The 10,920-nt window shown below is 43.3% G+C and overlaps 1 protein-coding gene across 2 annotated transcripts in view; it reads left to right on the forward strand.

Annotated features, from left to right (window-relative positions):
* Positions 1-10,540, forward strand: part of LOC124595769 (glutathione S-transferase D7-like) — a 70,411-nt gene extending 59,871 nt beyond the window's left edge. For both annotated transcript variants that reach the window (XM_047134650.1, XM_047134651.1), the window contains exon 6: positions 10,301-10,540. In XM_047134650.1, the coding sequence (XP_046990606.1) occupies positions 10,301-10,465 (165 nt within the window). In that variant the 3' untranslated portion in view covers positions 10,466-10,540. The remainder of the gene's footprint in view (positions 1-10,300) is intronic.
* The last annotated feature ends 380 nt before the right edge of the window (positions 10,541-10,920 follow it).

Here is a 10,920-nt window from a genome sequence, read left to right on the forward strand (position 1 = left end):
TCAAATCATTGTCTGGCCTCCAAGTAGTACAATATAACGATTTCCAGTCGGTTCAGTTGGACCAGACGACCACGTCCATTCCACGTAAACATAGCTAACACCATTATGGAGCCACAATCAGCTTTCACAGTGCCTTGTTGACAACTTGGGTCCATGGTTTCGAGGGACCTACGCCGCGCTCGAACCTTAACCATCAGCTCATCGCGGTTCATCTGATCAGGCCACAGTTTTCCAGTTTTCTACGGCCCAACCGACATGGGCACAAGCCAGAAGAGGGGCTGAATGCGATATCGTGCTGTTAGCAAAGGCGCTAGCGTCAGTAGTCTGCTGCCATAGCCCATTAACGCCGGATTTCGCCGCACTGTTCTGGCGGATATTTTCATTGTACGCCCCACATTGATTTATGCGGTTAATTCGCATAGTGTTACTTGTCTATTAGTACTACCAACTCCACGAAAGTGCCGTTGCTCTCTATCATGAATTGAAGGCTGTTGGCCGGTGCGTTGTGTGTGGTGAGAGGTAATGCCAGAAATTTGGTATTCTCGGCACACACTTTACTCTGTGCATCTCGGAATACTGAATTCCCTTCGGACATCCGAAATGGAATGTTCCATGCGTCTACCTTCAACTATCATTCCACGTTCGAAGTCTTTTACTTCCATCGTGCGGCCATAATCATTTCGGAAAACTTTTCACATGAATCACCATATTGTTTATTTATTTATCGTGTCAAAATTACAGATAAAAAAGTGTTGACATAATTTTACACAAAAGAAGACCAAAAATTGGACACTGAAAGTGCATTTGGTGTAGCTCTCATAAAGTCTTGCACTGTGCAGGTGGTTGGTGATGAGGAACACTGAAGGAAATGGCTGTTAGTCTGCTCAACGCCACACTGGCAAAGAACCGAGTCCACAGAGAAACCCCAAGTCCGCAGATTGGTCTTGCATCTCGTTGTGTTTGATCGCAGTCTATTGAGAGACCTCCATATTGACCACTTCTCAGAATATTCAAGGGGAAGTTCTTTCTTTGGAGGTATCCACTCTCCCAAATACTGACATTTCTCCTGCCATCGTGAGATCCTTGCGGCATGTGGATTCTCGACGACAGCCTCACCTGTTGGCAAGACGCTCTTTCTTGATTTCAGCCTAGGATGTGCGGGCTGACGACCATATAGGGGACGGGCTTCCTTCGTTGTGGCCTTACTTTTCTCATATCTCGCAGCCACCGCACGTCTGATTACAGGAGGAGCTATGCCAGCGAGGCAATGGAGTTTGTCCACGGAGTACGTCTTAAGCAACCCGTGATAATCCGGCAAGACTCATTTAGAGTCAAATCTACTTTCCTGGCATGACTGGCCTTGTACCATACCAAACATGCGTATTCAGCAGTATAATATTAGAGAGAAAGCGCGCTTGAGCGCACAGTGCATGTATTAGCACTCCATGATCTACCTGAGTACAGTTGACAGCTCCGCCAGAGTACTGGAGTTTTATACCTAGCGTTTGCGATACTGCCGCCACCTGTACGTGCTATCCCATTACTGTTGTTACATCAGTGTATAATCTACTGTTCTGTTGAAACTATACACTGGCTGAGAGAAGTCGACAAACAATTACCTTTTCGTGTCGACTTGTGGCATCACCCGTTGATTTGAAAAGATAGTTGTTGTTGATTTTTCTCAGAACCCCATCACAGTTTTCTGTTTTATTAACCCATTTTAATCAGACACAAATATCTACAGATCCTAACATATAGGCCTCCACAAGCAGCTCATTGTACATAAAGAAACGTGTTCGGTACCAAAATGATGATAGTCCCGTCCATGGCTGAGAGATATTGAAAGGCCTCCTTAACAGAACATTTGGATGAGATCGCTCTTTTGGGAGACACAAAATGACATGCACATTTATCATATTTATCACTTCTCGGGTTTTATGTATGAAGAAAAGTAAGAGTTCTACCAGAAAATCCCGATGGCTTCCGAAGAGATGAAATGCTGTGTAAAACGTCCCTGTAAACTGGTACGTCCAGTAGAAATTCAACATAAGTAGACTGTCGGGCCGGTACTGGTGCAGACAGGCCTCGCATGACGGGTCACCACCCATACCCATCGGGCAATTAATACCAAGTGGCATATTCAAGGTCACTAACGTGATACGTACGACGTCTACCCGCGCCTATACGGCAATTGTGTGTCATAAAAATTGCTAGGAAATGAAGGTCACTGTGCGGGTACTAGCTCCTAAATGAAGGGCACCCTCCTTCTCTTCCTCTACCCTTTCACTCACAACAAATGGTTCAAATGGCTCTGAGCACTATGGGACTTAACTTCTGAGGTCATCAGTCCCGTAGAACTTAGAACTACTTTAACCTAACTAACCTAAGGACATCACACACATCCATGCCCGAGGCAGAATTCGAATCTGCGACCGTAGGAGTCGCGCGGTTCCAGACTGTAGCGCCTAGAACCGCTCGGCCACAACGGCCGGCTCTCTCACAACAAGATGACTTAAAACGTGTCCCCCTCCCCTCCTTTCATTAATATTCCAGTTGTGTGAGTTTCGTCATTCAGGGACTGTGTGCCATATTTAGAACATCAGAGTCACTGCCTCTTGCGCAGAATAAAAGAATAGCATGACTGTCACATTCGAGCGTAAGTACTAGTCCATCCATCTCTCTCTACCCATTCCTCTACGCAAACTGTGTGACAGAAAAATGGTGGTAAATATTACATTATTTATAACGAAAGACACTCTGACTTTACAGCGTGTGACTACAAAACAGCAGGAATTTCAAAGTGGTAGAGTGTCCTATTGGCTGAATTACTATGTTTAACGACGTCATGGCATTTTCTGTAAGCACTCCAATGTATTACCGCTTTACATTGCTATTAACAATTTTATTACATTTTTTGACTGATTCTGTCACACATTTCAAGATCGTCAGCCAAAGATGCTTGTAAATACGGGACTATCAATGTTTAACAGTTACCACAGTGTGTTACTTTAACAAGCCGATTGATATCCTACATTAAACAATTAGCACAGGGTGATATTTTAATAAATACGTCAGTATCCCATGTTAAACAATTAGCACACTGCAACAAATACAACCATACTATGTATGGAGTTTATCAGGGCGTCATCCTTGCATTATTAAGCTGTTAGTTCGTGTACAGAAAGTCTTTTACAAATTGTGTCGGCCCTGAAAAGGGCCCTTTTTGTAGCTAGGACATTGTTTACTTAAAGCAGGTGCTCGATCTGACGACCCTCTGACGCGACACAAGCCTGGTAACGTCGAACGGTGTTTTTCCGAACTCTTTCAAAGATTCCTGGCATTGCCCTGATGTGATTGGCGGTATGTTGAATGCGATCCATTAATTCCTTTTCGTTTCTAGGTGGTTCGCGTCCTGGTGGGTGAACTAGAACCTAGAAGAATCCCCACAGGAGAAAGTCCGGTGCCGTAAGGTCTGGTGATCAAGGGGGCCATGTCCTACGAGCACCTCTGCCAATTACCCGGCCGTCGAAGAGTTCATTTAAATATCCGCGCACAGCACGACTGTTATGTGCGGGCGCTCCATGATGATGCAACCACATGCGTAGTCATGTGCCCAGGGGAACATCTTCCAGCAGGCCGGGTAGAGTTCGTTGTAAAAAGTGGTAATTTGCCCTGGTAAGTCGGGGAGGCAGACGGTCCAGCGCAATCAGATGGTCACCCATAATGCCTGCCCAAGTGGTTCTTGGTGTCCGTGGACTACGTGACATAGGAATTTCCCCTTCCTACTAATGAACATTTTGATTGTTGTAAAGGCCATCGCGATTTAAGATGCATTTGTTGGTAAACAACACAATGGCGGAGAAGTCGGGATCTCGTGCAACACGTCGCAGAAACCACCGGCAAAACCCTAGCCTGTGTTCATAGTCCGCCACAGGATTTAGGTCTTGGGCAGGGTGGAAACTAAATACATTATGGCCGTCATCCCTCAAAACCTTCCAGACTAACTGATAAGTGACCCCTCTGTCGTGCCCATCCGCTCGAGTACTTGTCGTAGGTGCTTCCTCGAAGCGCTCGAGAACAGGCTCTTCAAATGCAGCATCCCCTCGTGTTCGAGGTCTTCCAGCATCACCATGATATCCTGCTAACTAGCCTGTTTCGCCAAGTCGCCAGTGAATTGCTATAAACGCTTGCGAGTGTTGATAGCGTCTTGCTGGATACCGTTCATCATATAACCGTCGAGCTTTATGCGCATTACCGTTGGCTAGTCCATAAACGAAAACCATATCTCGTAGTCCTTCAAACGAATACTGTGCTGCCTTGCTTACTGTATGACTAATTCGCAGGTGACGTTTGTGTGCTCCGACGCGAAACTTACGTGTGAATGCCTATGACGTGTTGTGGAGACAGACATGAAGACCCATTCGACACATGTGCGTATCACGTTGGAGCAGTGACGGGGCGAGGGACGTTTGTACGTGTGAACCGACGAACGTAGCGCTGCCCGTCAACCGACGAACGCAACAGGGCAATCCCACGGCCAGTCGGAGCGAGAGAGTCAGAGAATGGAGAATGGCCCCTCAGGCGCCCTCTGCTGAATATTTCACTAATCGTCAAAAATTCTCCCACCCCTGAGACGGCAAAAACATGTGGGACGTGTCCCCCGCACTTTCTCGCTCTCTGGCAGTGAAAAGGCGATAGCGGCCGGCCGAGGAAGCCAGCTGTGCCCTCGTTTACGATTATCACTCGCTCGCTAGCGGAAGCAGAGGAGCCCGATAACACAGACAGATAATTGCCTAAACATGAAGAACTCAGCATTGGAGGAAAAGGCAGGCTGTACAAAAGACTCTAATATATTTGGTTAAATGTCTTTCCGATCCCTGAGAATATTTCTAGTAATGTGTCGTTGTTAATATTCATTTGAAACACCACTGTCACTAGCAAAGTTCTCCTTCACAGAAACATTTTTTTTAAAGTCGTCAGTACTAAAAATGCGCTGGGACAGTAGCAATGACAGTTATACGATGAGTTTATTCATGATGACGGCCTGACCACGACTAACAACAGTGATGGAATAATTAAATTTCTATATCGAATATGCCAATGAAATGACAATCTTTAAGAAGGAGCTGCGAATATATACAAAAACTATCCTACCAACCTCAATCAGTAGTTGCTATTATACTTTAGATAACGCAGGACTACTCGACAGGAATGGGTACTGATTCCATTAGTCTCTGCTGCTTTACCTAAAGATAATAGATTATGATGTCCTGGATACCTAGATGCTCATCTGGAGAACCTTCAGTTCAAAAATACATATTCATGGAAATTGCCTGTAGTGCATTGCCATCATCCTCTATCTGTTAATACTAAAATTTAATACTATTACCAGATTATAATATTTTCGATATGTACCAATTTGTTTTAAAACTGTTTATTACACTTCTTGATTCTGCCTTCGGTCAGATACGTGCTTTCTGACCTACTATGTGATCTTATGTAGTCCTCTTACGAAATTGACTATGTCCTTCATGTCCGAAGTCTTATGTAAACTTAAGTGCATAAATCCAGAATGAAATTTTCACTGTGCATCGGAGTGTGCGCTGATATGAAACTTTTTGGCAGTTTAAACTATATATCAGACCGAGACTTGAACTTGGGACCAATTGTTTTGGTGGGCAAGTGATCTACCGCCTTTTTTAAAAATCTCGTTTGTTCGTTATTGGTCGTTGAATTTGTTCGTGGCGGACGTCCCAGGATGCTTGTTCAAGTTCATCGTTCATCCATTAACTCAGTTTTTTGTAACAGAGGGAGGCTAAACCTCTCACCGAATACGCTGAGCTACCGTGCCAGCATCATCAGAGCTTCCCAAACACAACTCACAACTCGTCCTCACAGCTTTTCTTCTGCCAGTACTTCGTCTCCTACTTCCCCAACTTCACAGAAGTTCTCCTGCGAGGTCCCGTGTTCGAGTCTCGGTCCGGCATACAATCTGCCAGGAAGTTTCAAAGTGCATATAGTAAACGGCACTGAATCCATTATTTTTACGCAACTGCGCCAACGTTTTATCATTCTTCTCCGAATTAATTAACGATTATCGACTATACACATCCAGACCCGTTGACTCTCGGGCCGGCATATTATTGCTTCGTATGGAGTGTAGTGGAACTAACAGGTAAGTTCTGTTCCACTTTTCCGAAACAAGTTTGATAGCAAGTTCGCTACTGATTATGCCAGTCCAGAGTCCTGTTTGGCAGTACGTCTTCATTCCAAATTATTACATAGTACTACACTTACCTCATAGATCAAGCTTCACAGCAGCAATCGGGGTGGCTTTTAAATCACATCTGAAATTGGCTGTCGATTGGAATTATTTTTTGTCCCAAGATATCTGTTGTGATGGCAGAAGAGCCAATACCGTGTTACGAATGGAGGTCGAAATGCACGCGTTTTAGCTCACGCAGGCCAGCGTGAGGAGGGAAGAACTATACTGACATGAGGTCTGGAACATGACAAGGAATGAGAATTCAGAAAGCGGACGTAATTAGTTTGATACTTAACTTTAATCCATTAATGGTGAACGTCGCTCTTGACGGTGGATTATTCACAATATTATCTGTTCAGAATAAATTCTTAGTAACTGAGTACGGCGCCTTTCTAGGTCGTAGCAAATGACGTAGCTGAAGGCTATGCTAAACTGTCGTCTCTGCAAATGAGAGCGTATGTAGACAGTGAACCATCGCTAGCAGAGTCGGCTGTACAACTGGGGCGAGTGCTAGGGAGTCTCTCTAGACTAGACCTGCGGTGTGGCGGCGCTCGGTCTGCAATCACTGATAGTGGCGACACACGGGTCCGACGTATACTAACGGACCGCGGCGGATTTAAAGGCTACCACCTAGCAAGTGTGGTGTCTGGCGGTGACACCACAATATCAATAGTTCTTTCAGTTTGCCTCTATATAGCATGTGAGGGACCATCAGTGCAAAGTGACCGCTCGTCATTTTAACACTACTGCTTACATATTGTGCCCTTCTAAATGGTTGATTTAAAAGTGCGTTACCCTTCGTTAAGCAGTTTATTTCAGAATTTTATAAATGCATTTACCGTGCCCGAAGCGACCTTTTCCGCTCCAGTTCTGAACACCGATAGGGATTCAGTTAACTTTCTGAAGAAGAAGGCAGCTTTCAGCTGTTGTTATTCACAGGCAAAACATGGAATTAGAAAGCCCCAGTTTTTAAACTAACTGAAAGTCTCTGTTACGAAAAGAACTAAAAAATAAAAAACAAACAAGCACTGCCTAGAATCTGAACAGTGCACAGAGTGAAGTAGTCTTCTTAACGGAACGTCGACACAGCGTGACTTTTAGACAGAGCTGCTTTGGGGTAGCGAAGCGGAATATCACTATGGTGAAGCACGACCTCTGTTCAAGATGACATTGGTTTTTCCGTATAATATTTATGGCAGATTGTGGACTGGAGCTCAAACTAGGAACTCTACCCAATAAGCGTATATCTACTGAGACCAAGTTCTTTTAGTGATCTAGCAAAGAGTCGTCGGGCAACGCATTGTTCTCTATGGGCGGTGATTATCGACCTACTGCTGCCTGCAGAATGCATCCGTCATTGGGCCTAACACATGAAAGTCGGAAGGTGCGAGATCTGGGCTATAGGGCTGATGAGGAAGAACAATTACATGAAGTTTTTAGAACTATTCTAGGGTGCGTAGACCTGTGTGAAGCCTTGTATTGTCATGGAGAAGGTGAAGTTCATTTGAATTTTTGTGGCGACGAAAACGCCGAAGTCCTTTCTTCAGTTTCTTGAGGGTGCCACAGTACACTTCAGAGTTGATGGTTGCACCATGAAGGAGAACATTAAAAACGGAATAACTCCTTCAGAGTCCCAGAAGACCTTCGTCATGACTCCACCTGTTGAGAATGCGGCTTTGAACTTTTTCTTTGGAGGACATATGGTGTGGCGCCACTCTATGGATTGCGTTTTGTTTCTGGTTCGAGGTGCTGAATCCATGCTTCATCACTAGTGACGATATGTAAGTCTGCGGGCTTTCGTGGCCGTTGTCACTGAAGTTAAAATCTTCTGGGTTATTAGGCCGCGTCATGTTTCTTCTAATATGATCGATGTTTCGACCCCTCTGCTGGGATCTTCCTCAGGATCTTTTGGTGTCCACTACTGCTAGAACACTGTCAGAGACGAGTGTCGCGTCCACTTATAAAGGGGGAGTTTTCTGGGGTTCGTGCTGGAGTAGAGATAGTATTGGTTAAAATTCATATGGCCACCATCGGTGGGCCATAGTCATAGGCTAATGTAGAAGAAGGGGTGTTGGTAGCTCATCTCCTGTGGATACCATTGGTGGTCATCGTCATTGGACAGAAAGGCAGTATTCCACACTTATGCTGGAGAAGGGTTATTGGTTGGAATGCCTGCTACCGCTATTGGTTGGTCGTCATCAGTGGCTAGATTCGAAACGGACAGAGCAGGAGAGGAGGAATGTTTACCCAAAATATTATTGTCCGCCGAGGTGACTTGCAGCGCGTTGTTTACACCAAAAGATCCTGAGGAAGATCCCAGCAGAGGGGTCGAAACGTCGAACATTTTAGAAGAAACATGACGTGACCTAACAACCCAGAAGATTTTAACTTCACTAGTGACGATGTTGGACAAGAAATTGTCACGATCAGCCTCCTAAGGCGCAATTAATTCCGCATAGATGATCCGTCGTTGCTCTTTATGGTCTTCTGTTAGCCAACAAGGAACTCACCAGGCACTACCATCAAAGACGTCCAGCTGTGCAGCGAGATGTTTATGATCCGTCGACCACCTCGAATGAGAGTGTCCGCAAATTCCAGAACAGCAGGAGTGACAGCTATGTGTGGCCAGTCGGCGCTCGGCAGATCCGTCAGGTCTGTGCGACATTGTTGTGTAGGTGACAGAGGCAATGTCCAACGACCTACCGTGCTTATGTTCACTCCCAGGTATCCGTAAACATTCTGCAAGCGCCACTGAATATCTGCGATGCTCTGGTTTTCTGCCAAAAGAAAGTCATTGACCGCTCTCTGCTTGGAATGCACCTCCGCTACAGACATCATTTTGAAGGCTACGTATACCACTGTCACCTAACGGAACTTCTTCAATCTATAGGGGCTGATGCTCGAATATTCGGCTTCGCTCGAGAACACATCATTGCATTACTTATCGAATGCCCTTCACAGTTTCTGATTAAAAGTGGGTAAAGTTACTAATAGCGTGCTATTAACAAGAGATCAAAGTGATTTCTTGCGAATTTTGAATTAAATTATGGTGATGAACTGAGTGCATTAACCATTGTGAACACGGTATTGTAACAGCAGTGACGCCTGCGGGCTTTAAGTGTTACGGTTGAAATGCTTGTGTTGCAATAGCGGATGGGATCTGCGCTCGTTGGCAAGCAACACCTGTGATTTTCTGGAACATCTACAGCTTTCTTCCAGATTGTGCTAATATCTATATCTTACAGAGCATGGTGGCCATTCATGTGGAACGAATGATTGTTGGTAAAAACTCTGTATTACCCCGAAGAGCATCCATCATTTTTAAGAAGGTCAAGGAACTGTTTAACAACCTAAACGACAGACTATCAACTTTTAAGCAATCATTATGTTTCTGGTACAAGAATAGTAGTGTCACTTACAGCAGAGAAACACCAGTTATTTTGTTAAACAGGTTCACAGAAATTTTTTAGTAAAATTGAATTTCTCTTCAGTACAGAGACAATAGAATATAACATCAACTGTTTTCTGTTTCTATAAGAATGGTTACTTCCTTCAGATATGTGTCAAATCATTTAGTGTTTTTGATTAAATCCCACAAACCACAAAGATTCCCAATCGTGCCCTCTCTCAATGAACTTCTCTGAGCTGTGTAATAATTTACAGCCTTTCCTCGTGTTGCTTTCATCTTACTTCCTGAATGAAGTTATAACGAAGTCACAGCTTCATCAGAAGACAAGAAATGTGGATGAATGTTTAACATTTTATAACAATTAAGCAAGTTTGATGTAACTTTCGCAGTAATTATAGTTGTAGTAAGTCATAAAACCTTCAGTACACTGATAATTTACCTCTTCAGTACAGTAAGCTACCACTTGTTCTTTAATACCAATATCAATTACAACTTAAAATATAAGTTTTGTTTGTGAATAAATCGCTTAATTACAACGATATTTGAATATTATGTTATTGATTTTTGGTAGTCAGTGTATGAAATTACCATGTGTTGGTCAAAAATCCATTTGTGTTATGTTTCAGTACAATACAGAATTTGCTATTGATGCTGCTAAGCACCCTAACATCACCCAGTGGATTTCTCGTCTTGAAGAGTCTTCTCCCATGTACAGAGAGCATATAGAACAGTTCTTTGAGACAGTAAGAAAAACAGCCGAAGAAGAAAAGAAGAAAGCTCTACAGAAATAAATATGTGGACTACTGTTTTCATAAAATTTTGTGATAAATATTTCATTTAATAAATAACTTAATTACCTTCTCCTAGATACCTATTAACACCTAAATTTTGCAATATACACACTAATAAAATCGAAAAATTCTGCAATATACACATTAATAAAATCGAAAAATTTGTAATATGTAAAACAAAATTAGTTTGAGACTGAAGAGAAGAAAGTAGATATTCAATAATTTTCATTGTCGATATATTCATAGCAGTAACTTCTACGAAAGCTCTCGGTCAATGCACTTTCACTCGGTGTGGAGTGACACTATTACTTACAAAATAGTAGGTCTACTGTAAATACATTTATGTCATAAATTCATTATTTTTCCTTCCGTTTGACTGTTGTTCATACTATTGGCCGTTACTAGGTACTAGCATAGTAAATGGAAATTCATAACAATTAATCGGAATGTGAGAG

The sequence above is a fragment of the Schistocerca americana genome, chromosome 2, assembly GCF_021461395.2.
Source record: "Schistocerca americana isolate TAMUIC-IGC-003095 chromosome 2, iqSchAmer2.1, whole genome shotgun sequence".
Classification (NCBI taxonomy): Eukaryota; Metazoa; Arthropoda; class Insecta; order Orthoptera; family Acrididae; genus Schistocerca; species Schistocerca americana.